Raw genomic sequence first — 27,628 nt, forward strand, 5'->3', positions numbered from 1 at the left:
CTGCAGGGTGCTGAATGATTGGGGCAGGGAGTTACCCAGCCAGGCCGTCTGGGAGATTAGTGAGTGTCCCGCGGCTGATTGGAGCAGTTTCAGAGAGAAGCAGGCAGCCAGTGGGTGCAGTGATGGTGGCTGTGTCTCATGCAAGCCCTGTAAAGGGAGGTGCAGCTAGGCCAGCCGCAGGTTTGTGCAGGGGCAGCGTGGCCATTGCTCCACCCCTCTAGGAGGTGCCACATCCCCTCCCCATGTGTGCTGAGCCAGCCCTCCCTTCTCTCCTCCTCAGGGGGACCCTTGTGCTGCAGGCAGAGCTAGGAGGGAGCAGCCCCTGTGCCCCAAGCAGGGCTGGAATCACTGGGCTAGGGCGCTGGGCAGGAGCGCAAGACGGAGGAGAATTCATGCACCTGCTTCTCCACCCTTGCACGGCCATGCAGGCAGCTGGGCACAATCTGGCCATGAGTCAGGAATGTTAATAGAGACCTTGATCCAAAGCCCGTTGAAGTCAGTGCAAAGATTCCCATAGACTTCACTGGGCTTTGGATCAGGCCCTTAGCCAGTCGCAATGTCCTTTCAGCCAGCATTGCAGCCTTGTACTGGTGCAATTTGGGGATGAGGCCCTTACCTGCAAAGCTAGGGGGGCTGTATTTGTGCTCACAAGTACGTACGGTTACTCTCTGCTGCACACTCTAAGCAAATGGTGGTTGCAGACTGTTGGGCGTCTGAGCACGGGGCGAAAGGAGCATGCTGCCCTTTCTCGCTTCTCCACACTGAGAGCACAAATGTCTGATGACTCTTCATGCTCTATCTACAAAAATAGCTGCCTTCAGAGCACCGAGCTGAGCCCCTTCCAGCTGGAACGACGCAATGAGCCATACAGCTCAGTCCAGCTGAGATCTGACCCCGGGAGAGCCTGCACGTTGTTCTCCTTGTCCCTTTCCATTGTTTTTGGTGAGAACCCTGTTGCTATAGTTTCAAAGGACTCCCTTTCTTCTCCAGCCCAGAGCGCGTGTCTGGAGATACTTGGGGATGCAAAAATAGCTCAGGAGCAGCATCCTTCCACTTCAGCAAAGCGACTGAGTCCGCATGCACTTCCCCAGCTCTGCTGAGCCGCCAGAGCAGAGTTCTGCTCCAGTGACTCTCCTTTCAAAGGAGATTTGTCCTCCACCCCCACCTTCAGAAGCATTTATTCCTTTTTAAAGTAGGCATGAACAGCCAGCCAGCTTCACAGGTGTCTCCTGGTGTAGGGAAAACACAGAGCCAGCTGGTATTTATACAACACCGCACAAGTAGGTGGGTGCCGTACAATCCTGGCCGTTTCAAACCTGTTGTTATCCTCCCTGTGGCAGGCAGGGCTGCTCGGTAGTGCCTCCTTCAGGGCCACATGTGGTATTGCAGCCGTTCCTCACCTTAGTTGGCAAACTCTGGCCACCGGCTTGGCGCAGGGGACGCTTGGCGTCAGTCTATGGACAGAAACAGCAATTCAGGATTCGTCTGTCTGCACCTTTAAACAAAGAGGGAAAAAACTATCCTTCAAAATACAAGAGCTTAGCTGCAGTGCTTAGGGCAAGGCCCTAGCCTGGACCTGGGTTCTGGGTTAACTGAGGAGAAAATCCTCTCACCCAGCCCTGCCGCTACCTTCTTATCTGGCCTGTTGGTTCTGGACTGGTCAGTATTTACTCCTCTGGAACATTGTGTTGCTGGTCACTTGGTCTGAGTGGATTTTCCTTGGGTGGGATTCATAGATTCATAGATTCTAGGACTCGAAGGGACCTCGAGAGGTCATCGAGTCCAGTCCCCTGCCCGCATGGCAGGACCAAATACTGTCTAGACCATCCCTGATAGACATTTATCTAACCTACTCTTAAATATCTCCAGAGATGGAGATTCCACAACCTCCCTAGGCAATTTATTCCAGTGTTTAACCACCCTGACAGTTAGGAACTTTTTCCTAATGTCCAACCTAGACCTCCCTTGCTGCAATTTAAGCCCATTGCTTCTTGTTCTATCCTCAGAGGCTAAGGTGAACAAGTTTTCTCCCTCCTCCTTATGACACCCTTTTAGATACCTGAAAACTGCTATCATGTCCCCTCTCAGTCTTCTCTTTTCCAAACTAAACAAACCCAATTCTTTCAGCCTTGCTTCATAGGTCATGTTCTCAAGACCTTTAATCATTCTTGTTGCTCTTCTCTGGACCCTTTCCAATTTCTCCACATCTTTCTTGAAATGCGGTGCCCAGAACTGGACACAATACTCCAGCTGAGGCCTAACCAGAGCAGAGTAGAGCGGAAGAATGACTTCTCGTGTCTTGCTCACAACACACCTGTTAATACATCCCAGAATCACGTTTGCTTTTTTTGCAACAGCATCACACTGTTGACTCATATTTAGCTTGTGGTCCACTATAACCCCTAGATCCCTTTCTGCCGTACTCCTTCCTAGACAGTCTCTTCCCATTCTGTATGTGTGAAACTGATTTTTTCTTCCTAAGTGGAGCACTTTGCATTTGTCTTTGTTAAACTTCATCCTGTTTAATTCAGACCATTTCTCCAATTTGTCCAGATCATTTTGAATTATGACCCTGTCCTCCAAAGCAGTTGCAATCCCTCCCAGTTTGGTATCATCCGCAAACTTAATAATCGTACTTTCTATACCAATATCTAAGTCGTTAATGAAGATATTGAACAGAGCCGGTCCCAAAACAGACCCCTGCGGAACCCCACTCGTTATGCCTTTCCAGCAGGATTGGGAACCATTAATAACAACTCTCTGAGTACGGTTATCCAGCCAGTTATGCACCCACCTTATAGTAGCCCCATCTAAATTGTATTTGCCTAGTTTGTCGATAAGAATATCATGCGAGACCGTATCAAATGCCTTACTAAAGTCTAGGTATACCACATCCACAGCTTCTCCCTTATCCACAAGACTCGTTATCCTATCGAAGAAAGCTATCAGATTGGTTTGACATGATTTGTTCTTTACAAATCCATGCTGGCTGTTCCCTATCACCTTACCACCTTCCAAGTGTTTGCAGATGATTTCCTTAATTACTTGCTCCATTATCTTCCCTGGCACAGAAGTTAAACTAACTGGTCTGTAGTTTCCTGGGTTGTTTTTATTTCCCTTTTTATAGATGGGCACTATATTTGCCCTTTTCCAGTCTTCTGGAATCTCTCCCGTCTCCCATGATTTTCCAAAGATAATAGCTAGAGGCTCAGATACCTCCTCTATTAGCTCCTTGAGTATTGTTGCTCCTTGTGTGAGGGCACTGATGGCTCCAGCCTGGGGGCGGAGAAGGCCTGATAGACCCTGTGACACTCGCCTCTTCTCTCGCTTTGACTGAGCAGAAGGATAGAGCAACCTTCCACCACTGACCAGCTGTACCACTTTGGTCTCATTTCAGTTGTGGGGTGTAGTGTGCGGGGGCAGGTGGTGTTGGCGGCCTGTGATATACAGGAGGTCAGAGCACATGATCCGGTCATCCCTGCTGGCCTTGATTGCTGTGACTCTGTGACACTGGTGTCAAGGGCAATTGTGCCTTACAGCATAGCCCGTTTTCTGCTCAGGGCATGACTAGGCATGTTAGAACTGGATACTGCTGTAGCAGGGACTATGCAGGCCTCACAACGGCAGTTATACACTCGCCAAGAGCATGGTTGGTTGGTTAGGATTATCCCTACTGCCCTTCAGAGCCAATCGGGGCTGATCCTAAACCAGCCAGCGGGAATGGGGGCACTGATGGGACAAACTACGAGAGACAGGATGCTCCTGTCCTTCTGGGGATGAGTTTTCTGCCACTGCACTTCTCCCAGCCGCTGTTTTCATGGTAAGTGAGAGGCTGGGGCATGGATGCAGCCTGCTGTGTGTGAGGGCAGGCCCACACCCCTGACCACCTCCTCTCTCTAGTACCCCCTGTGATTCTTTACGCTGGAGGATGCCTGTGCTGAAAATCAGTGTAGCCAGCTGACCTAGCACAAGGGAGCACACAGAAGAGTCCGCGCTCTCGCCCCACTTTCCTCTGCAAGGGGAGGGACAATCTAGCCCTTGGCGAGGTGGCCTCAGAGCCAGACGGAGGGTAAGGCTGAACTGGAGCTTTGCCCTCTATCTTTAGGCCACTCCTCTAGTGGCAGGGTGATTAATGATGCTCTGTCTCAGCGGCTTAGTGCAGCCACTGCCAGCGGGCGGTTACGCTGCCAGTTGTGAACCAAAACCTAATTCCAAGCACAGCTCTCCACACCAGCCAGGTGCCAAGTGATTTCAAGGAGTTAGAAATTGCTGCTGCTTTCTTTTAAAGTAATTATAATGCTAACAGCAGGCTGCGTGCTGGGGGAATAAACTCCACAGACAGACAGCATGAGAAGGACCCTCTGGAGGATCTGTGAGATTGCCCGGGGTTTGCTGCAATAGTCACTGGGGCTTCAGACAGGTTCCAGGACTTACGGGACAGGAAGAAGTTGAATACGGGATCCCAAAGTGTCGGTGTTCATGGGGCAACGGCAGCTTCCCATGAGACAGAGACAAGTGCTGCCTAGCAGAACTGGAAGATATTGATGGGTGAACCTCAGGAAGGTCAGAGTTTGGCCAAGCATCCAAAAGATCAGAAGCTGATCAGAACCTTTCCCAAACTCTCTCAGGAGTCAGGGCCCCGCTGTGCTAGCCACTGGGTACACACGGCCCCGCTCCAGAGAGTTTACAACCTAGGACCACAGGTGGATGGGCCAAGCAAGCAGATGGGGGAAGCACAAGGGAAGAGGGAGACCATTACGACTAGAGTAATAAGCAGCAATCACAGCAAATCAGGAGTGAAAGCCTGACCTGAGTGAGGAAGGATGGTTCAATGGTTAGAGTTTTGGCCTGGGCAGTTAGACTGTGGTTCCATTCTTGCTCCACCAGAGCCATTCTGTGTGCCCCAGGGCAAGCCGCTAGCTTCTTGTCTAGGGGAAATTTACCAGTACAATTATACCACTATTCTGGAATAGGAATACCCACAGAGGGCATTATGCCAGTTATACCAGTATAACTATGGCAGTATAATTATGCTGGTAAATTTCCCTGTGTACACAAGCCCTTGATCGCTCTGTGCCTCAGTTTCCCATCTGTACAGTGGGGAAAACAGTACTGCCCAACTGCACAGGGATGTTGTAGAGATAAATACATTAGAGATAGAGGCGTTCAGATACTCTGGTGACAAGGGCCATATAAGCATTTTAGATAGATAGACCTTATTGAGGTGAATGAGAGTTTTGCCATTAATGTCAACAGGGCCAGAATTACATCCTAGCTGGCTAACCTCCTAGGCCTCCGCAGCTGATTACAGATCTCACGAGAACAGACTTTCTAGTGAACCTTCATGTCCTTCCTCTTCCTGGTTGGGTTAGAAATGCCGTGAGAATGGGCTTTTTCATGGTACCTTGGTGCATGAACCCAGGAGTGCAAAATCACAAGGGAATAAAAAACAAAGAGAGCCATAGATCGTTTCAGAGCAAGGTGGAGAGCTGAGAGAGGGCTTTTATTCCTACTGAGCTACTTGGGGATCCTGGAGCTCCACTGGCTACAGAGGAGTTATGCTGGTTTATACCAGCTGGACCTTACACTCTCATTCCTCGGGCTGCTCCAGTTACTCATGTAGCCCCTCATTCCAGGACTCCCCTCCTGCTGGGCTAAAGGGAGGATCTTGAGTCCATTGACCCACCTTCAGCCAGAAAAGGGAAAGCCAGAAGAATCAAGCTTTTCTGAAACCAGTTTTACCACCCCATGGCTATTCATGGAGGTGGGCTCTGGCGTGCCAGAGCCATGTGATTAGCTAGCACACCTGCCAATTATGCATAGGAGAAGGTCAGGGCAGAGCTGATTCCAAGTGACAGCACCGCTTCTGTTGGAACCCGTGCCATGCAGATTAGCGGTTACATCTCATTTGTTCCCCCCAAAAGGGGTGAGGAATGGGTACTATGCATCACCACCTCGCCCATGAGTGCTGGAGGGGACTCACTAAAGCCCATTGCAGGAAATCTCCTCATTAGCCTCATCTCTGCAGAAAAGTAATTGTGCAGAAAAATGTGGTATGTTAACATAAAAATCTGGTCATAACATGACAGCTACCCAGATCCCCAGCCCAGCCCTGCTCCGCCCCACACCGATGCTCTTGCTACAACTGCCTACAGGGTCACATGTGAAAAGATCTCATCTTCCAGTGCACACACATCAAAATCAAAGCCAGGGCGCCATTTAATTATCATTAACATTGTTTTATGTCACACCGATTATGTCATTCTCCTTTAGAGTAAAGGCGTTCGTGTCCCTGCCCAACGTACATTGAGATTAGACTGCTCAAGAGAAATACTTTAGTTGGGCAAGTCAGTCTGTAAAACAGGAATATAATACAATAGGTGTTGGGAGAAAAAGTACATTAAAGATTGTGAGGTGCTCAGGTACTGTGGAGATGAGGGTCATCTAAATATCTAAGATAGAACTGATTTGGATAAATAAGAACTGAAGCAAACCTTTGCCTCAATCTTTCGCCAAATCTTAGACCATAGGTTTTCCATGGCCGTCCTCATTGTAATCATGTCAATTTACACAGGCTGAATATCTAGCTTTAAAGATTTTTTAAAAGATTTCATACATTTGATTTTAAAAATGCCTTTAATAAAAATATTTGTGCATTTCTGAATGTTCAGCTGAGCTGGAAAAGGGTTATCTCAGAAAGACATCTCTTATGAAATTCCCAGCCCAATTATGCAGACCCAGGAGAGGCAAAGAGTTTGAATAATGCTTGGCTGAGCACCCAGATTTTTTCAGGTATTTTTCAAAACCATCCTGGTCCAATGAACGTTTTGAGGGTCATCCATTATCAGGCACTTTATTGGAAATATCCTTGGGCAACATTTCCCTTTACACACAGGGAGACCTTCAGATGCTTCCAAGGAGATCTTTCCTGACACACCGGACCACGTGGTGTCAGGTTTAAGCCATGTTTAGAGCTGATGCATCAGGACAGATGTGATGGAAATTAACACTGAGTGACAACCGTAGAAACAGACCAGACTCTGCGATAGTCCTTGGGAAGCCCATCTCTTAGCATTTCCTAGAGTGGGGTGGGGGAATATCAGAAAAGAGAACCCCCACTTCCCATGTTTGGATTCTGTGGTGCTTTTATGTTAAGAATAAAATAGACATGCATAGGAAGTGCGGTGGGAGTAACTTATATCTGTGGCATTACACTGTTATCAGACCCTGCAAGAGAAGGCGAGTAGGTCTGTAGAGGAAGACTGTCTTTGTTGGTTGAATTCACAGAGTAGTTCAGCCTGGACATACCCTAATCAGGAGGGAGTGAGATGCGTGTTTCCGCCCAAGAGAGCTGACAGCCAAAGGAGCCAGCAACCTGAGAGTGGGTTCCCTTGCTGAACCACTAGGGGGAAATACATGTGCAGTTGCCCTCAACTGAGAGATGGAATTCATTTTTCATAAGATGGACATTCATGGAGCACCTCCTTTCCCACTCTTCTTCATAAGCCCCACCTTCTCCTTGGCAGTTACTCCTGGGATTTCTGGTGGCCCTGTGAATGGGATCCCTGGAGAGCCGTTTGAGAACCGCTGCTGTCTGTGCTAATGCTCACTCAGTACAATGTTTGTGAGATGATATAATTATCTAGAAATAAATTTTCCCATTTTCTGCCAGTTTCATTTATAGATTCCAAGGCCAGCAGGGGCCATTGTGATCATCTGGTCTGACCACCTGTGTAACACAGGCCAGAGACCTGCCCCCGCAATATCCTAGAGCAGATCTTTTAGAAAAAACATCCAATCTTGATTTAAAAATTGCCAGTGATGGAGAATCCACCACAACCCTCAGTAAATTGTCCCAGTGGTAAATTACTCTCAGCGTTAAAAATGTACACCCCATTTCCAATCTGGATGACACTGGTCCTAGCAGAGGGTCTCCCTGCATCACACATTTTGGAGCTAAGGCCCCAAATTTCAGGGATGTTCAGTGCAGCTCACTAGAGAGAGAGGCCATGAGCAAAATTTGAACCTGGATCTACTCTTCTCTAAAGCTCTGGGTTGTTCAGTATTGGGGCTCATCCTTAGCTGTTGTGTAAATCGGTGTGTAATGGCAGGTGTGGCAATTTAAATCCAGAAAGAGAGACACATAGACAGGCGGGTTGAATGTGTATTAGCATCAGCGGCTAAATTAAGTGAAAAGTGCTGTGTTGCTTAGCTCATGCTGTCACCTTTACTTGGCAGGGTTGATGAGTGTATTGTTTGCTGAGCTACAGTAAACACATAACGTATGTTTGTGGGTTGCAGTCTCAACCTGCTTCACTCTCTTGTACTTCCCCAGGGTCTATTCAGTGACCAAGTTGCTCTTTGACTGCTAAAGGCTGAGCCGCACTCTTTTAAATGATGGATTCCAAGTGCCTGACGTACTGCAACCAACTGAGGCAGCTGCCCTGACAAACTTCCCCATTGGATCCTTGACATTTGCAAATGCATCCTCTTCTGCTTTTGCTCCATGGAGGGTTGCCGGCTGCTGCTCTCATACTGCCCCGCAGGAATAACAGCATGTCACTTCTTGAACAATTGCTTCTCTGTGACTTTTGTGGGCTGCTTTTCCAATGCAACGTTCTAGTGAACAGTGATGGCCCCAAGCGAGAGTCATTTAGCTGAACTCTCCCGTATCCTCACAACCCCCAACAACTTTGAGGTTTTAGATAAAAGTGGGCCTTTCGTTCAAATCATGCCTGGCTTGGGGTTTGCAAAACCAAATCCGGACATGACGCAGGCTTGCCAAATTAAAACCTCTCCTGGTTCTGTTCACCAAAAGAGTTTGATTGAGTGGTGCCCGGCACATTTCACAGTCATTCTAAACCCACTGCCAGGCATGTGTAACACACCACCCTTGTACGAATGGTCATATTTTGCAGTTGTGTTGCACTGGTGTTAATGATCATAGAATCATAGAATATCAGGGTTGGAAGGGACCTCAGGAGGTCATCTAGTCAAACCCCCTGCTCAAAGCAGGACCAATTCCCAACTAAATCATCCCAGCAAGGGCTTTGTCAAGCCTGACCTTAAAAACCTCTAAGGAAGGAGATTCCACCACCTCCCTAGGTAACCCATTCCAGTGCTTTACCACCCTGATGACACAAGGTGTGTGGTAATGATCAATCAGGCCCATAAAGTCTGCTTCCAGTATTACTATGTCAATGGAGCCTTGCATCTTGCTGCCTCTGTTTTGTTTCCTATCCTCCTCACCAAGCTCTTCAGTCGTGGGCGGGGTTTTATCCAAGGGATCAATCCCGCTGCTGTTGCTGAGTTAGAAAGATGGGAAGCAATCCCAAGCTCCCGTATGGTACAGAGGACTGTTCTGTGTTCCAGCTGTGCAAGAGGAGAGACAGAGAAGCCGAGAGCGCAGCGAGAATGAAGCCGAGTCCACGAGCAATGGCAATGAGGATATGCCTGTGGAGAGGATTTTAGAAGCTGAACTGGCTGTTGAACCAAAGACGGAATCGTACAGCGACGTGAATGCTGAGAACTCGGTAAGTGTCTGCTTAAGTCAGGGCTTTGCATGCGGGTCAGGTTCAATGAAGCCACTTGCAGCTTGTGATGGCAACGTTCTACCCTGTATTTACAACTGACAGCAGGTAACTGATTGATGGGGCTATATATCCAGGAAGGAACCACCGCTGGGAGTGAGACGGGCGTCTTGCTTGTGGCAGCTCCAGATCAAAGCAACGTGATTGTTAACTAATTCCGGGATCTGCAGCAGAGTCACTTTCCAATGGCCATTAGTGAGTTGCTGTGGCTGACAGACTGTTTAGTAGGACTGGCCAAAAATTAAAGTTTCTCAATGGAAGTTTTCATTAAAAATTTGAATTCTGATTTTAAAAAAAAGGCAGAAATTTCCCAAGAAAGTTTTTACAGAATCATCAACAGTCATCGACCAGCTATTTACAAAAAATCATGTGGAAAGAAAGTCGCAAACCACGGGTGTGAATTTTTCCCCCTGTTTTTTCAACCAACTCGGCGTTTAATAATGAGTAAGGCCGATCTTGAAGTCTACCGGGCTCTAGTGCGCCCTGCTGGTCTGGGCACTGCAGTGTCTGGAGCACAGGTGTTCTGTTAAATTGGCATCTGTGAGATGGCGGGTGGAATTTGGATGAAAGATGTCTGATTTTATTAACTCATTTTTCTGAGTAGAACAGGACTGTTGAGCTTGTTCAGCCACTGGCCAGGACTGCCAATGGTGGAGTGATGTGGACGGTATAGTGAGAACTAGACTGAGACTCAGTGTCTTATTTCACAGAGGACACTGAACAAACAGGGAACAGTTTGTAATCAGCTACTAACTTTGGCTGGATTTGAACTGGCACCCTAGAAGTGTAGGTAATAAAGAGGCTTGGAAGGATTCAATTTTTATCAATGTCAATTAAGGTTAATTTTGCCGTACACACACACACACAGACTGATGAAAAAATATTTCCATCGATGATGATCAAAATTTCAGATCGACAAAGGAAGGAAAAAGCTGCTTGAAAACTTTAGAGTTTCATTTAAGGATATTTGCATAGTATATTTTGACATGTGATGTTGACAATTTGTGTTTTAACAGTTATAAAGCTTTAACTTTTTATATCAATGTCGACTATATTAAATAATTGTCTAACCCCCCCATTGTCTGATGCCCCATAATTTACTGCAACTGTGAAAATTTAAATAGATAAAAATAATAAAAAATGCTTACAAATAAACCGATATTATGAGTCAAAATTATAAAAAATATAAATCTCATTCTGCCAAACCTAGTAATAAACCAGAATGTTAAATGCACATTTTGAATTGTAGCTGGCAAAGGATTTGATCATCTTGAAGGTGATTCTGAGTAATATTAACCTGACACAATATTGGCTGCAGGGAACAAGATTATTGTCACTGATTTGCTGAAATTCTCAGTGGCACATTCTCTTTCTTTATATCTTTCCTTCCTTAGACAAATGACCCTGTCACCAATATATGTCATGCAGCGGACAAGCAGCTCTTCACCTTAGTTGAATGGGCCAAGCGAATCCCCCACTTCTCAGAGCTGACACTGGAAGACCAAGTGATTCTTCTGCGGGCAGGTAAAATTCCTTGGTTCCCAGCATCCCCAAATGCTCCTGTTTATCTGAATCTTGCATTATTCCTTTGTTTCTTCCTACAGCATCCTGGAGATGTCTGCTGATTTCTTGGCCCCTTGGGGTGCTTTAGTATGTCACAATGTTATCCTCGGGCTGCCACCTAATGGCTTTGTCCTGGGGAACAAAATAATTGTGGTAAGACACAGCACCAAACACCAGGGTGACAGTATCCTCATGTTCTGTTGTCAGTGGCCTCATGTATTGGTGCTACATAGCAATGTTGCAAGGTCCATAATAAAACAGGGGCTCTTTAATTGTGCCATGAGCCAAACTGGCAGAGCTTGGAAAACTGGGCCTTAGCAATAAATTACCAGCCTTGGGGCTAGTGGTGCAGGCATTGTGAGGTGCTAAAGGGGTGTGCAAAGGATCTGATCCAAAGCCCATTGGAGTCTTCCCATTGATTTCAAGGGGCTTTGGATTGGGCCCCAGTAACTTACTAATGTCATCTGGGCAAGACTGGCTGCTAACAGAATATGGCTCAGTCTTTCTCTTTCCTTGTTCATGAAAGTGTATTTTGTTTGGTTAATGGAGCTACGGAATGTGTCCTTCCCCTGTACGAAAAAACAGCTTCTAGTACAAGGATAAGAGAAAATTGTAGGGACATGATTTTAGGAAGAAGCAGATTTTTTTTCCCAAACATTTTTTGTTGTTGCTTCTCCTGTGTTTTCTGGGCTGTTGGGAAACCTGCCCCTATCCCCTCCTGGCTGTCCTTTCGCCAGCCATTGGGCTCAGAAATCATGAGTCAGATTCCTCCTGCCCCGTCACCCTGAAAGCCATTGGTTTCACCTGGGTTCTGAGTTGTGCGCCTCTCGGGAGATGCCTCCTATCTTCATTTTCAGGGTCCAGTTCATCCCTACCTGTGTGCGCAGAAACGCTAGCTACTCAGAGGGGGCTCTGCTTGCCCTCCCCTGCCCCGGCATGAGGGAGCTGCCCTTCTAGTCCTCTCCTAAGCCCTGGGGGTGGAGAATCTCCTTATCACACTCCTGTCTGTCCCTCCCAACTCCTCTCTGTCAGCCTCCTGGCCTCACATTCCCATGTCCCAGCATCCTACTCCTCACAGTCCCCCTCTCTGCCTGCCCCCAGCCTCCCTTTCAGCCCTTTGTTAATAACACGGGAGGGCTGGGATTTCCCAGGATGCTATGGGGCTGAAGACACCTCTCCCATTACATCTCTGCAGAGGGGCTGGTGTAATGGAGCCTGCACTGGTACCTGCATGCAGCCCTGATTTAAAGGGACAGTGCCCTGTGTTTCAGTGGGGAGCTGCTGGCATCGCACATGCACCTGTCTCTTGCTCTTGCAGGTTGGAATGAGCTGCTCATTGCCTCGTTCTCCCATCGCTCGGTGACCGTGCAAGACGGCATCCTGCTCGCCACAGGCTTACATGTGCACCGCAGCAGCGCGCACAGTGCCGGCGTGGGCTCCATTTTCGACAGGTATTGCCTCCGTTTCTCTGCCATCAGCTAGAGTGACATCTGTTCCCCTCCGTGCAAGGTCACGCCTAAGGGAGACCTGCCACGTATTCCTGCTAACATCTCCCCTTGACACTGGGCCTTTGTCCCCAGGTGTTTCACAAGCCATGTACGCAGCATTGCCCCCATGTCATCTCCATGGTCCCCCCCATAATAAAGATGATAGCAGCTTCCATTCCAAGCTAGATCACCATGTTTAGAAGGCTCCCATTCAGCTGCTGCTAATGCAGACCCCACAGCTGGGCCATGCCTGAATGCACCAGCCTAGAGAATGGTTATGCCAATAAATCTGTAATCTCACAAGAGTCATCTGAGTGCTTTGCCAGCACTGATCTATGGAACATTCTACCCTAGATCGCCATGGTGTTGCATTTAATGCTAGATGCAGACCTTGCCATCCATACGGTCTCTGTCTGTTTCCTTGTGTCTCCGATGTGCAGAGTTCTGACAGAATTAGTGTCTAAAATGAAAGACATGCAGATGGATAAGTCTGAGCTGGGATGCCTGCGAGCCATTGTCCTGTTTAACCCAGGTAAGTCTTGGTGGTAATGGATGCTTCAAGGCTCTTTCAGGTACCACCCTCCAAGGCCCCCTCTAATAATTCTTATTGGCATTCAGCAACATCCAGGGGAGATGCTTTCTGGATTATTATGCATCCTCTTATTGTTATGGTCATCCATACTATGCTGTGTCTGTGAGTGTGTCCCACCACAAGGTGTGCTTTCACCATTACCATCTACTAGGAGGAAGGTCAGACTCTCTCAAGGGTATAGGAATATGTCACCCTCTAGTGGGTAAATATGGTGCATATGCTACTGCTCTGATTTCTTTAGAGTGTGTTGAGATCACGTTGCCATCTGGCTGCTGCAACCTCCAGGAGATGTAAGCCCTAATATGGCTTGACAAAAGTGAGTGTTACTGATCCATGAGAGGACCTTCCCTCTTATCCCATGACTGTGTACTTTGCTTAAGAGGCTTTGGTGAGGAACCTTGTCAACGGCTTTCTGATCATCCAAGTACACTATATCCACTGGATCATCCTTGGCCACATGTTTCTTGACCCCCTCAAAGAATTCTGATAGATTTATGAGTTAAGGCTAAGATTTAGTCATGGGTATTTTTAGTAAAAGTCATGGACAGGTGTGACGGAGTCCCAGGGGAGCCAACTGAGGTCACTCAATTAGGGTGAACTGCAAAGAATGGGGCAGACAAGTCCCAAAGCTGGTGGATATTCCAATACTTAGATTTACCAAACCAGCACAAAACAGCTTCTATAATACCTCACTGGTTACCCAGAAGCCAACAATACATTTCCCATAAAGTAACCCAGCCTTAGGCCTCCACCCAGACACCCAAGTCAAATATGATGAGGATTACTGAAAATCTTATTTATCATATAAAAAAGTTCTACCAATCCCAAAGGATTGGACACATACCTCCCAGGCTAATGAATATTTCAGATCTTACCCAAATACACGCTTATAGCCAATTCTTATTAACTAAACTAAAATTTATTAAAAAAGAAAAGAGAGTGAGTATTGGTTAAAAGATCAATATACATACAGACATGAGTACAATTCAAACCCAGCAGGCAATTCATTGTGCGGTTCTCCTGGTCATCACAAACTGAACTATCGATATTTCTAATAATATAATACCCCCATTACTAGGGTGACCAGACAGCAAGTTTGAAAAATCGGGACGGGGGTATGGGGTAATAGGAGCCTATATAAGGAAAAGACCCAAAAATTGGGACTGTCCCTATCAAATCGGGACATCTGGTCACCCTACCCATTACTATTACCTGTATGTTCCTAATAACAGGGGTCCCCTCCCCCAGAGGGGTATACTCAGTGCAAGAGGATACCATGACATCACCTGAAAGGAGGGTCCCAACTATGGGATTATTTCTCTTTGCTCCACCTTTATGTTCTCCTTCCCCAAGACTTTCATCCTCAACAGCACAGAGACTGTCAGACCGGGGATGGGACCGTTCTACTGTGACCCTGAAAGTCTCCTCTGTGTACCTATCTGTCTTCCTCAGCTCCTCCAGTTCAACCACTCTGGTCTCCAGAGCGTGTACTCAGTCTCTGAGGGCCATGAGCTGCTTGCACCGAATGCACACACACACCACCTGCCCACAAGGCAGATATCATACCTGCTGCATTCAGCGCAATACACTGGATAGCCCACTCTGCTGCTGGATGTCTCCCTGCAGTCTTTGTACCCTTGCAGGGATTTGTTTTGTTTTGGGGGATGGGCATTGGCCTAACCTTACAGTATGTTTATTATGTGTATCTGCCTCTCTAAACTCCCGTTTGCTAGCTCCAGTGGTCACTCAGGAGCTGGCTTTTTAACCCCTGTATTGTAAAGAACACATCTCATGTCACCCTCCCTGCAAGTTGCCACCAGTTAGTTCCTTGGACTGCTGACAAAAACAGGCATCTAGTCCTGAAAATCCAGAAAAAATGTTGTGTCCTAGGTTACCAGGTGCCTGGAAAGAATGTGCTTAATCGAACTAAGGTACGCAACTTCAGCTACGTGAATAACGTAGCTGAAGTTCGAAGTACCTTAGTTCGATCTTACCTCGGTCCACACGCGGCAGGCAGGCTCCCCCGTCGACTCCGCAGTACTCCTCTCGTCTAGCTGGAGTACCACAGTCGACGGCGAGCACTTCCTGGTTCGACTTATCGCGTCCAGATAAGACGCGATAAGTCGAACCCAGAACTTCGATTGCCAGCCGCCGAACTAGCGGCTGGGTGTAGACATACCCTCAGTATCAATGAATCACTGTAGTAGCCTTATGAGCTACATCCAGCTTCACTGAATCTGTAAAGAAAAAGAACTAATCATTACCAGGTTTACAATGGTGCCAGGGTGCCAGAAGAGAGTCGGCGCCTGGACCATGGGCCCCACTCCTCTCTGCCTCTTCCCCACCTCCCCCATGTGAGCAGCAGGCAGGCAGGGCCTCAGGGGGAAGAGGCCAAGCGGGGGTGGGGCCTCAGGGTGGAATGGGGAGAGGGGCCACAAAAGGGTAATCCAACCCTGGAACTAATCATTGACAAAGAACATGTCCTGGCTCTGGGTGAAACCTAGCTTGTGCCCTACCTCACTACTGCATCCAAAGCATTGCTCACAAAGGAACCTTTCCATGATATCGTACGTTCTGTAGGTGTGGAAGAGGAGGCCGAATTCCATGCCTGGGTACTGGGCATTTGGTAGGTAGCACTCTTACCTTTCTTTCATGCAATATCTCACCAACCTAGAGTGGGGTCCCACTGTGCTAGGTGCTGTATGCGTACACATGGCAGAGCTGAGAATCTAGAGAGACAGGAGGAGAAACAGAGAGTTGTCCAAGGTTGCAGATCCAGGTATGGAAGCCAGCTCTCATCACTGTCAGTTCAGTGCTTTCTCCATGAGACCACAGTACTCCCCCCAGTGTGGTGGCTGGGGTACTGTGCTGCTGGAATTGTTGCCCTCTGTTCCCTTGGCCATCTCAGTACCGTGTAACAGAACCAACTGTGCTACCTGCAGAGACCAGTTATGTCCACTTGCAGGCTCTATTGGAGCAGCACAGGGCAGCCTGGGGTGGGCTCATCACTTTGGAAATTACAGCCTTACTTCAGATCACTTCATGCTCCAGAGCAACTGCTATTTTGTATGGAAAAGAATGGTAGGTTCAATCCCCAACCCATTAAGATCATTTCAGTGTGGTGGGGAATAGATAGACAGATATTATCTGTGTGTGTGTGTGTGTGTGTGTGTACAAATATATGTAAATATGCTAAAATCTACATAAAAAGAACCTGATTTAGGGTGCAAAAGGGAAGCACTTGAAAGTTAGGAAATACCTGATTTACGGTTTTTCACACACAGCCTTGATTCTGTCCAGCCTGTGCGCGGAATGAGGCAGCATGAGATCGTATCATTAAAGACGGTATCATAATGCACACTCAGAGACTGTCCCTAACTATGTGTATGTACAACACCTAACACCCTGGGGAAGCTGTTAGGTGCCATTGTATAATATGACAGATAATGTTAATGAAGAAAGTCTGCCGGAGGGGAGAGACTGCTGCCAGCTCACAGGAGCTATCTCCAGCTCTTTTCTAGTGATTGATCATCTTGTTCAGCTGTGAACCAAATGAAGTATGAAACGTCAACTCTGCAATGATTTCCTTCTTGCTTTGGGTTTCTCCCTGGTCCAGATGCCAAGGGCTTGTCCAGTCCCTTCGAGGTGGAGTCCCTGCGAGAAAAGGTCTATGCCACGCTCGAAGCATATACAAAGCAGAAGTACCCTGAACAACCTGGAAGGTAAATATAGAGTAGCACAGCGCTGCATCTCTGTCTCTAGCAGACACATGTGGCACGCTCCCTGGGGGAGTGGAATAGTGAGATTTACACCAATCACAGTTCCGAAGCAATTCTTTGTTCCTCCTCTGACAGGAGTGCAAGAATCTGTGGAGAGCTGGCTAGAAAATGTTTTTTCCCTGCTGGAAATTTGGATGAACAGTAAACATTGTTCCATTTCACCTACACTTTCAGTAGAATAAAATGACTTTGTGTCAGCAAAATTTCAGCCCCAAACTGGAGAATTTTTGGCTGAAAACCAAAAAAAAGTCTGGTTTTGGCTGAAATTTGTTGTTTCTCTGATGAAAAATCATAGCTGGTTCAAGGAAAGAAGACATTTCTGTAACCCACCTGATCCTATCTCTGGTCCTCTACACCAGCAGTGTCCTCTTGCCTTTGGCTCTTTGCCTTCATGTAAACCACTACAGGACCCCATTGCAATTCGTTCTCCTGGGTTGTACAACACTACCCTCTCCTGGCTAGTTTCTAGAAATGCTGGCACACATAACAGATCATATTGCTATTTAAGCTGCCTAAGAAGCAAAGTGCTGCCAGCATTGCGATTTTTGGCTACAGATTTGTGTGCTACAGACAGGAAGTGGGACATGGATAAAGGTCAGTCAGCTGTAAATGTGGCCACGTTTGGTCCATAATATAAAGGAAGTGGGTGGGCAGAGGAGGATGATAATAGGCTATGAAGGTTTTTTAGGGGCCATCCATTTTAAACAGAGTTCAACAATGATTTCAATGGCATGTTTTAGCTCTAGATCACTAGTTCAAGCCCTCGCTGGCGGAGACTCCAAACTCTTTTTTGCCTTGGAGGTTTGAAAATGTAGGATAAAAATGTCTCCCTCTTTTGTTCTCCAAAGACATGCTGGTTTTTACCAGGCAAGAAAGAAGATCCACCATCCAGCTGTCCCCATGTATCCTGCTCAGCTGCTGGAATTTGCCCAAAATGTTCCAAATAAAGAGAGGGGTTTGTAGTGCTTTTAACACAGATGAGTTGAGTCCCTGGGATTCTGATTAGATTAAACAGAGGAGCAAAGGAACTAGCAGCTGAATTAAGTGACAGGCTTTTCCACTGTGAGATGAAATTATGAGAAGGAAAATGCAGGGTGAGCATCAGACAGCTTCCAGATGTATTTGTCTTGTGAAATAATCTCCCAAGGGACGTCATAGAATCCCTGTCTTATTTAAAACTAGACTGGACAGAACACTAGACCATGTAGTGAAATATTTTCGGCAAATAGTAGATTGCATTTTTTGGGGCACTGAAACTCCTTGCAAACTCAGGTCAAAATCGGCAAATAGTATTGGCTGAAAAAAATGTAAGAAAAATCAAAATGTTTTGTTTTGACTTTTTGGTTCAAAATAGCATTTCATTTTGAAATTTCACTATTTTAAAAAATGGTGAAAAGCACCCGAAACAAAAAACCCAAGAAAAACAACAAAATCATTTCAGGTCGAAAAAAAGGTATTGTTTTGGGTGCCCCCCCCCCCCCACACACACACATACCGATTTTGGAGAGAGAAACTGAAAAAAAATCAGTTTCTGTTTGAATCTAACTGAATTTTTCTCCCGAATTTTTCAGTTCATCCCCTGAAATGGAAAAAAATCTGTTATTTGCTCAGTTCTGTGTAGCAGTGTGGGGGACAATCCTGCATTGACAGGGATACAATGCTATGGCTGTACAGGTACATGTAGAAGAGGCAGTGTGAGCTAATGGATGGGGCACTGGACTGAGAATCGGGAGGCATGGATTCTGTTCTTGGCTCTGCTACTGACCTTGGGTGAAAGGCTTCACCTCTTTGTTTCCTTTCCTTCACATATCTTGTCTATTTAGATTGTAAGCTCTTCAGAGCAGACGATGCCCCTTACTGTGAGTTTGTACAGCCCCCGCACAATGGTGTCTTGATCTTGGTTACACTCTACTGGAATAATAATGACAATAGTCCTTTCCCATCTCTAACTTCTGTGATTCCATGGCATATTCTTCCAGATTTGCCAAACTCCTCCTCCGGCTTCCGGCGCTGAGATCCATCGGGCTGAAATGCCTCGAGCACCTCTTCTTCTTCAAGCTGATCGGGGACACGCCCATCGACACCTTTCTCATGGAGATGCTCGAGACCCCACTCCAGATCACCTGACCCTGTCGCTGGGAGGGAGATGGTAGAGGACAGTTTAGGATATCGTGGACCCACATCAGCTCCTGCCCAGTCTCCTTGCCCCTGTCCTGTACTGCGACAGCTTGTAATCGAGAGAGAGGCTTTATAAACCCTCAGATCTTTTTAGGTGGGAATATTTGTACAAAGACGAATTGACTCATCAGACCCTCTCCTTGCCAGCTGTGGAATCGCTACAGTTTATCAGAGCGCTAACAAGACCCTTTCCCCCTGTACATGTAATCGGTTTAAATTATTTTTTCACTCACAATAAAAGCAAAAAAATAAATTAAAATAATATATAAGAGATCGGCCTGGATCAGAGCCGAGTGTGTGTTATTCTGTCACACTAGGATGCATTTGGCACAGAGTTTGGGAGAGGGAAGGGGCTGGATAACCCGGGGCTTAGGCATGGGCTAGATCTGAAGCAGCACCCTGGGAAACAGTTACTGATGCGGTCCAGTGGATAGCATGCCAGGCTAGGACTCAGGGGATGTAGGTTCTTTTCCTAGCTCTGCTACTGACTTGCTGTCCCATTTCCCTGCCCACCCTTTGTCTAGCTTGTAAGATCTTTGGGATGTGTGTGGGGCCTAGCCCCAGGAGGTTCTGAGCTTGGCTGGGGGCTCCAGGCATTGTTTGCTGCCATCACAGCTTCTCTGGGGAGTCCCAGATTAGTTCCTAGCAGAGAGGGGGGTCCCCACCACAAAAGCACTAGCTGCAGGGGTCATCTGAGCAGCTATGCTAAGGATTTTATTGTAGCAGCACCTAGAGATGGCCGTGGAGATTGGGGACCAGACAAAGGTCTTACAAGGGGGGAGAAAATCCCATTTTTACAGATGGGGAACTGGGGCCCAGAGAGATTCAGTGACTTGCCCAAGGTCACACAGGGCATCTGTGGCAGAGCCAGGAATTGAACTCAGCTCTGAGCCCCAGTGCAGCACTCTGGGTACAAAACTCCTCCCTCTCTTCCAGCATTTGGTACCTGGAGTGCGATCTTCCCTCTCCTCCTCAGAAATGGCTCATTTTGTCGGGTGGGTGTGGGATCCTCATGGGCTGGGGTGGAGGGAGCCTGCACAGCTGATGCCCCTTCTGCCTACTAGCCCAGCCAGGCTTTGCTGCAGCATCCACCAGTGCAGAACCCGAGTCTAGAACTTCAACTCGTCTGGTGCCAAATTGCACACGATCCCGGGAAGGACACCATCACGTGACCCTACTCTCTGTGCTCACATCGCAAAACCCCCACAGCTGCACCCTCTCCTCCCCACACAGGCCTGCAACGTCCCACAAGCCGGGAACCAGCAGCAGGTGAGCGCAGACAGGGCTCGCCTTCAAGCGGCATTCCCTAGCTGGGGGCCTGCGCAAAGCCTGAGCCTTTAAGCCCTCCACTGCAAAACACCAGTGCCCAATCCACACCCAGCTGAGTCCACGGGACCAGAAGCCATGCCCATGGGCAAAATGGCTGCCACTCGATGGCTCAGGAGCCAGGATGAGACGCAGGGCCTGGGAGGGGCAGCAGAGACACTGGGAAAGGTGGGTGAGAGGAGGGGGGGCGGCAGGGCACTGGGAGGAGCAGGAGGCAGATTTAGGCAATTTGAGGGGCGGAAACGAGTGGAAAGATAGTGATGGGGGAAAGGGTTGGATGGCAGCCCCCCCAGCCTGGGGGCAGTGATGGAAGGGGAAGGGAGCAGGTGGCAGAGAAGAGGCTGGGTGTAAGACAGTAATAGGCAATGGACAGCAGCAATCCCCTATCTCGGGTGGGGAGGAGAGGGTACGTGGAGTCAGCAGCTGAGCAGCCAGGGAGATGGCGAGTGCAAAGTAAAGGTGGCCTGTGCAACCTGCAATTCTCATCCACGCCCTGGCAGAGGCGTAGAGGGAAGTTCTAACCACTCCCCAGCCAGCCTTGTGTCAGCAGCGCTGCTGCCACCACAGCGAGACTGGATTGCCAGGGCCCCGGTGAAGGTAATTACCCAGCGGAGACTAGTCCTGAGCCCATTCATTGCAGCCAGCCTAGGGGGCTCCGGCCCTCGGGGTAGGGCTTGCCCCCGTTGTACTCCATTCATGAACATCACTTGCTCTGGCTGGCCATTGTTAAGCTATTGTAAGCGGCTGAAAAGGGGCTCGGCCTTTCTCAGTTGGAAACTGGTCTGAATTAAAGTGCACAATGCAACCAGTTGGCTGCAATGAGGGTGGGTGCATTGGGCGGAGAGAGGAGGGGCAGTCATGGGCTATGCAGCCGTTTACCTCTTGAGGGGGCTGGTTCAAATGCAGGCAAATGTAGGGCTCAGTCTGCAAGGTGCTGAGTGCCCTGGCTGCCCTAGGCCAGTATACAGGAGTTGTATGGCAACGTGGGGGGAGGGAGGGAACAGGACCCACAGTTGAGCGCCCAGTGGCTTGCAGGCCCAAGCCCTTACTGTTGCAGGAGCGCTGTTATTCTCTGCATGGGGTTTGGCCGCAGTGGTCTCTGGAGATGAGCCTTGTTCCTTGGCGACGGATGTTCACAGCGCCCAGGTAGCACTAATGGGCACCTTTGTGGGCAGTCCAGGCCCTGGGGCCTGATCTACTCCCTCGCCTGAGTGGGGTCCCTCCATGTTAGGGTCAGGGGGGTACGCGTGGAACGTGCAGGGTCAGTGCCCATGCTGGGCCAGTTCCGTGGGTGCTGCTCCAGTGTCCTTGCCTAGCACTGGCTAACAGCATCTGTCTAATGGCTTTTCACTCAGCTGAAGTGTGTAACCAGGGCAGCCCCAGTCCGGGGCCAGGCTTAACAATTGGAGCCAAAGCCCCAGCTTCCTATGGCAGGAAGGATGGCTCAGTGGTTAGGGCACTGACATGGGACCCAAGGGTCCGATTACCTAATGTGCTAAGGTGACTTTGGGCATGTCACTTAGCCTCTCTGTGCCCCAGTGCCCCACTGTACAGTGGGGACGTTAGCTCTGCCCTGCCTCGCAGGGGGTGTGTGAGGGTAAAGATGATGAGGTGCTCAGACACTAGGGTGATGGGGGCCTGCTGGGTACCTGGAGAGACAGACACTGGGGTAATGCCAAAGAAATAAGAGCTACCTGGGTCGTGCAGCAGCCTGGTGTTCTGAAAGATGGGCTCTGCCTCCACCAGTGGGTGCTCTGGTTTCTGCAGGTCCAGCCTGAGAGCCCTTGGGCCTGGTTTCTGAGTGTGCAGAGCAGCCCTGACTCCCAGTGGGGGCGAATAGAGCTGCATGCTGGGTGGTTCCTAAGCCAGCCAGTCCCCCCAGCCGCTCAGCTGTCTGTCCCTTAGCAGCATCTTCAATCGTGACTAAAAATGCTGTTGTTAGAGCAATGGCCCCATTCCCCCCACCTCCCCCAACCCAGGAAAAGCTCAGCACGGATCAGAATAATTTGCCTGGCTTTAAATGTGACATGGCGTAAGGATCAAGTACTGGAAACCCAGTGGCTAGTGGAAAGAAATGCAGATGGGCTTTGCTGGCAACCTCCTGGGTCCACATAGCAGAGGGCCTCGGTGCAAGAAGCCACCAGAGCCCTGGTCCACCCCTGACCATATACCTCCTACTATCACCAACATGTAATCCTACCAACATGAGCTGGGCTTATGCTTCCCAGACTCCAGGCAGCCGTGCTGCCAAGGGAACAATCAGTAAAGAAAAAACCAGTGCGCTGGGAACACCTTGCAGTAACACTAGGCCATTCATTCACATGGCTATTAGGCCGTCCAACAAATGTGCTGGCATTTAGAGCTAGGGGATATTTGTTCGCAGGGATCCTAATATTTAGATGAGGTCTGTACCCACCCTCCTCATCCCAGCATGAGTATTGCCAACCCTCAGAATTCAAAAATCACAAGCCAGGGCCTCAAAGATCATGAGATTGAAACAAAATGTTGAGTTCTCTGTATTTACCTTTGGGGTCTGGTTTTAAAGCTTTTCTCTGCAACCATGAGGACTAGAAACTTGCTCTTTTAGTTTAAATGGAAGCTGAGCGTCTCACATAATCCCAGGACTCCAGGAGCTGGGGCTTTAAAACACCAAATACTGTGAGACTCATAATAAAATCACTGCAATCCTGACTCAGCTTCCCACCAACCCTCCTCTATCTGAGGAAACTGAATCAAAGGGCTAGACTTTGCCACAACAGTTAACTCAAACTACTACACTGGAGTTATTCCACCCAAGATAGCCTAGCAGAGCCTACTGAGTGACTGGATTAGCTGCTGAGGCGCTCCAGCTGCTGCATCCCCACACAGCTGTACTAGCTGGAGCATCGTCAGCAATTAAGGTTCAGTCTGTGATGGGCCAGCTAGTTTGAACTGAAAGCACCATGGAAATTGAACTAGCCATTCTGGTGTGTGGCCAGAAGTTAGGTTAGAAGTCCAGCAAACACTGCAGTGAAGAAAAGCCCCAAGTTTCTAGCCCTTTTGAAGAAAACCTTCCACAAATAAAGTGGGGGCAGTGACATCTGCCTGTCTGCAACCAGCCTGAACCATGAGCTCTGGGACAGCTGAGGACTGATCTGTTCTGATGTGCTCCTCCTAGTCTAGTAACGATTATCCCCAGGGAGATCGCTGTGCTATTAAAGACTCCAAGCCTGATCTGGGAAGCTTCAGTGACTAATCTATTAGTTTTATGACTGTGGCTCTGAGGAGCCCTAGGCAGAGGACCAGCACAAACACAGAACAAAAACTCTACACAGCCCCTTGGCTCCTTTTGCTTCCTCCAGACACACAGTACGTCCTCCCCAGTCTATTGTACTTTGGAGTGATCTGCTCCTGGGAGAACTTCTTACCCATCAAGTAAACGCTGCCAAAGGAAGACAAGAATGTGAGACTTTCCCCTGAGCTTCCACCATGGTCACTGTGCTCCATGATAGACAGGCTTACAAAGAACCGCCCTGAGGTCATGTCTACACTGCACACTAAACCTTGGCTCTGATTCAGGTATGAGCCCAAACTTCCCTTCTGGCCACACACAGATCAGTCTGACTCTGGTCAGCAAGCACTCAGGACCCAGATCCTAGGACCCTGCTACAGGGGTGGGTCAGACCCCAAGTTCAGCAATGACTCACTCCAAGCCCTGTCATTTTTGCAGTGTGGACGCAGGTGAAGCCACAGGCCCAAATCAGAAGGTCTGTGTAGTGCCATCTGGATGCATTGGCACAGCTGTGAGAGCCAGGCCCAGCAGTGTAAACCTGGGCTTGGAAACACAGAGTCCACAAGCATGGGTTTAAGTGTGTGCAGTGTAGACATACTCAACAAGGGAGCTGAGAGACAAATACTAATTGCTAGCTCTTTAGGGCAGGGACTGTGTCTTCCTGGGTGACTGGAAAGTGGCTAGTATAGTAGGGGAACGTTATTAACTGTCTGTTAATTATTTAATATCAGCCTTCAATGCTGATCTCTCCTGGCATCAAATACGTTTAGTTTTAAATACTTTCAGTTGTTTTCCACTAGGGGGCTCCCTAGGACACATCTTTCCCGGTTTGATTTTTCAGGCACTGACATCAGCATGTACTAGCAGGCAGTCCTCACTAAGCTGGCTACCTTTAACAGAGGCAGGGGTCAGCCTTCACTCCTGCTGCAGCTGGGTCCCCTAATCCGATTTCTGGTCTTTAGAAGCATTACACGGCAATGGAATGGCTGCTGAGCCCTTTCTAATTGCCATCGTGAACAACGCTTGAGGAGGAGGAGAGCTGAGGGTGAAGAGAAAAGCTTGCTGAGGTGTTGGGTCAGATCCTCGGCTGGTGTAGATCGGCGTAGTGCTGATGAAGTCTGTTTACACCTGCTCATGGTCTGGCCCTGTATGGGGTGGGGGGCACAAGAGAGGAGGGAGATAAAAGCACAAGGAAACTTTCTCCCTTCCCTTGTGCACTAGAACCCAGCACAACCTGATTCTTGGGCTCCCCACCTACAAGGGTGGGGGGAGTCTCATGTGCACAGACTACACCCCAGAAGTGGGAAGGCACCTGGCCCTGCCCCACTGCACTGACCAGCAGCGCTCGGCTGGTATGGGGCGGGGGGCACTGGTACAGTGTTATGGGAAAGGCGGGAGCAAGGCCTGCGCTGGCACCCACTCCCCCAGCATTCCCTGGAGCATTGTGACTGGTTCGGGAACAGCATCCCCTAGTGAACAAGAGAGATGGAGTTGTTACCCCACCCCCAGTCAGCTGGCAAGGTAATACCCCCTAATGGAGAGCCCCTCCTTACTTGGTGTGGGCCATGGCTTATAGACGCTTCTTGACCTTAGTTTTGACAATGTTACCCTAGCTGTAAGTCAAGCATCAGTGATTCTAGTACACAGTATTGCCAGGGCCAACCAATCAAAAACCATCCTCATCATTGTTATTATATCATTGCAATAATGCCTGGGAACCCCAGTCATGGACCATGACCCCATTGTACTAGGTGCTGTACAAACACGGAACAAAGACAGTTTCTGCCCCAAAGAGTTAATCATCTAATCTAGTCAGCCCTAAAATATCATGAGATTGGCTTACATTTGGGATTCTTATCCTTTGCCTTCTGGTTCCTGACCCATTAGGGGTCACATTTTCAAGCTCTTCTTTGCAACCAGGAGGCCTAGAAATTGACCTTTAAAAAAGATTCTCATAATCCCATGCCTCCAGGAGCTGGGGATTTAAGAAATAAAAAAAAGACTGAATATTGTGAAACTTGCACTGGGAAAGAGTCTAAGAAAAGCTAACAAATGCCACTTAAAAACTGCACTACCCCCCCAAAAGGGGTAGCACTGGGGGTTTCTTTCTAAATGAGTTAATTAGCATAAATGAGTTAAAGAAATGAATTCATTCTCCAAGTGGAGTTTATCCTTGCAGAATAATATAGTAAACCTATAAATTCATATACAGCTTAAATAATAATAAATATATGTATGGTTAATCAATTCCCCCTTTGTATCCTGCCCTGCCCAGACATCATTGAGAGGCATTGGGGGTCTAGAGATTAGAGCAGGGACCTAGATGACAGTAAATGGAACTGTAAATCTGCAACTCAAACTTGTCAAAAGTTGTGGAAGTTTTGAAAAGTTACAGTTGCAAAAGGGTAAAAGAAAAAGGGGGAGGGGGGAATTAGACACCAATCAGTCTACTGCATTCAGTGGCAAAAACAGGATGAGGGGGAGAAAGGGAGGGAAAACCCAACAAGCAGAAAATGTGACATTTCAAAAATTGAAATATTTCCGTTTTGATGGAACCCCTCCCCCCCAAAAAAATTCAAAATAACCAAGAACTTTTCACCAAAGTTTTCAGTTTTAAAAAAGACCTTTTTAAAATTAAAAATAAAAGTTTAGCACAAACTTCAACCAGCTCTACATAAGAGCTATGACTGAGACTCTGTGATGTTACTTATCCTCACCTGTAGACAACACAAAGAACCAGCCAGCTGAACTCTTTCTGAGTTGCCAGTTTTGGTTGGACGCATCCCTAGACGTGTCATCACATGACCTAATCTTTAATTCCTGGAGACTCCAGGACAATCCTAGAGGGTTGGCCATTCAGCATTATTGATCAAGACTGCTGTGCTCAACCAGCTCTCTCTTCTGTTGCTCACTGTGACTGGTTTGTTAAACAGGGATGAGACAATCATAGATAGGTCATTTAGTTCACTCCCTTGTATCAAGGCAGGACAATATTATCTAGACTATCCCTGTCAGGTGTTTGTCAAATCAGTTCTTAAAAACCTCCAGCTCCAGGCTCATCTTTTCTGGCCTTTTCACTTCAAGAACCGTTGGCTTCCAATGGACTGTCTCCCAACCGTTGAGCTGGTTTTTGATTATGAAGTCCATGTCTTCTGGATTTCCTAAAACCCACCAATAGTGGTTCAGATCTTTCTCCAGCTTGTTTGCTTAAAGCAAGTAGCATTGATGTTTTGGAGGCATTATCTATATCTGACTTAGCAAGAGGACGTGGCCACTTCTCAGACATGTGGAAGTCTGCCCCTTCCTTAAGCTATCTGTGGATGATGCAATGCTTGCTGTTTACTGCCCGGTCTCTCTCATACACAAACACATCTGCAGAAGATGCTTGAGAAGATAATGTACTTGGATGCCAATTACATCCTACATTTTAGTCAGGGTGTAGGCCTCCCTTAAGGATTATGATCATTGCTGTGTTGGTCATAAAGGATCTCTTGCTGGTGTTAAATTGGGGTCAATGGATTCATATGGCCAAGATTTTCAAAAGCACTTTGGCCTAGGTTCTCAAAGACATTTTGTTGCCTAACTCCCATGTATTTCAATGGGAGCTAGGTGGCTAAATACCTTTAAGGATCTGGGCCCTTGTGATGTTGGGTACTCCATGTTCGGGTGTCCAACCTGAGTCACTTTAAAGGGGTCTGAATCTCAGAGGTGGGTGCTCTGCATTTCCTGGAAATCAAGACCCTTGGGTGGGTTTCAAGTCAGACACCCAAAATGACCAGTCACTTCTGAAAATCTTTGGTTCTTCAAGTGATGGTCCCTATGTGTATTCCACACGTGCATGG

The 27,628-nt window shown here is 48.0% G+C and overlaps 1 protein-coding gene across 2 annotated transcripts in view; it reads left to right on the top strand.

Moving 5' to 3' along the window:
- The window catches only part of LOC112107375 (retinoic acid receptor RXR-gamma), a 109,857-nt gene extending 90,434 nt beyond the window's left edge, over window positions 1–19,423 (top strand). For both annotated transcript variants that reach the window (XM_024201043.2, XM_024201042.3), the window contains exons 5-10: window positions 9,373–9,533; window positions 10,985–11,114; window positions 12,472–12,604; window positions 13,081–13,172; window positions 16,849–16,954; window positions 18,991–19,423. In XM_024201043.2, coding sequence (XP_024056811.1) covers window positions 9,373–9,533; window positions 10,985–11,114; window positions 12,472–12,604; window positions 13,081–13,172; window positions 16,849–16,954; window positions 18,991–19,138 — 770 coding nt within the window. In that variant the 3' untranslated portion in view covers window positions 19,139–19,423. The remainder of the gene's footprint in view (window positions 1–9,372; window positions 9,534–10,984; window positions 11,115–12,471; window positions 12,605–13,080; window positions 13,173–16,848; window positions 16,955–18,990) is intronic.
- Window positions 19,424–27,628: the final 8,205 nt, after the last annotated feature.

The sequence above is a fragment of the Terrapene carolina genome, unplaced genomic scaffold, assembly GCF_002925995.2.
Source record: "Terrapene carolina triunguis isolate 2854851 unplaced genomic scaffold, T_m_triunguis-2.0 Scaffold212, whole genome shotgun sequence".
Lineage (NCBI taxonomy): Eukaryota > Metazoa > Chordata > Testudines > Emydidae > Terrapene > Terrapene triunguis.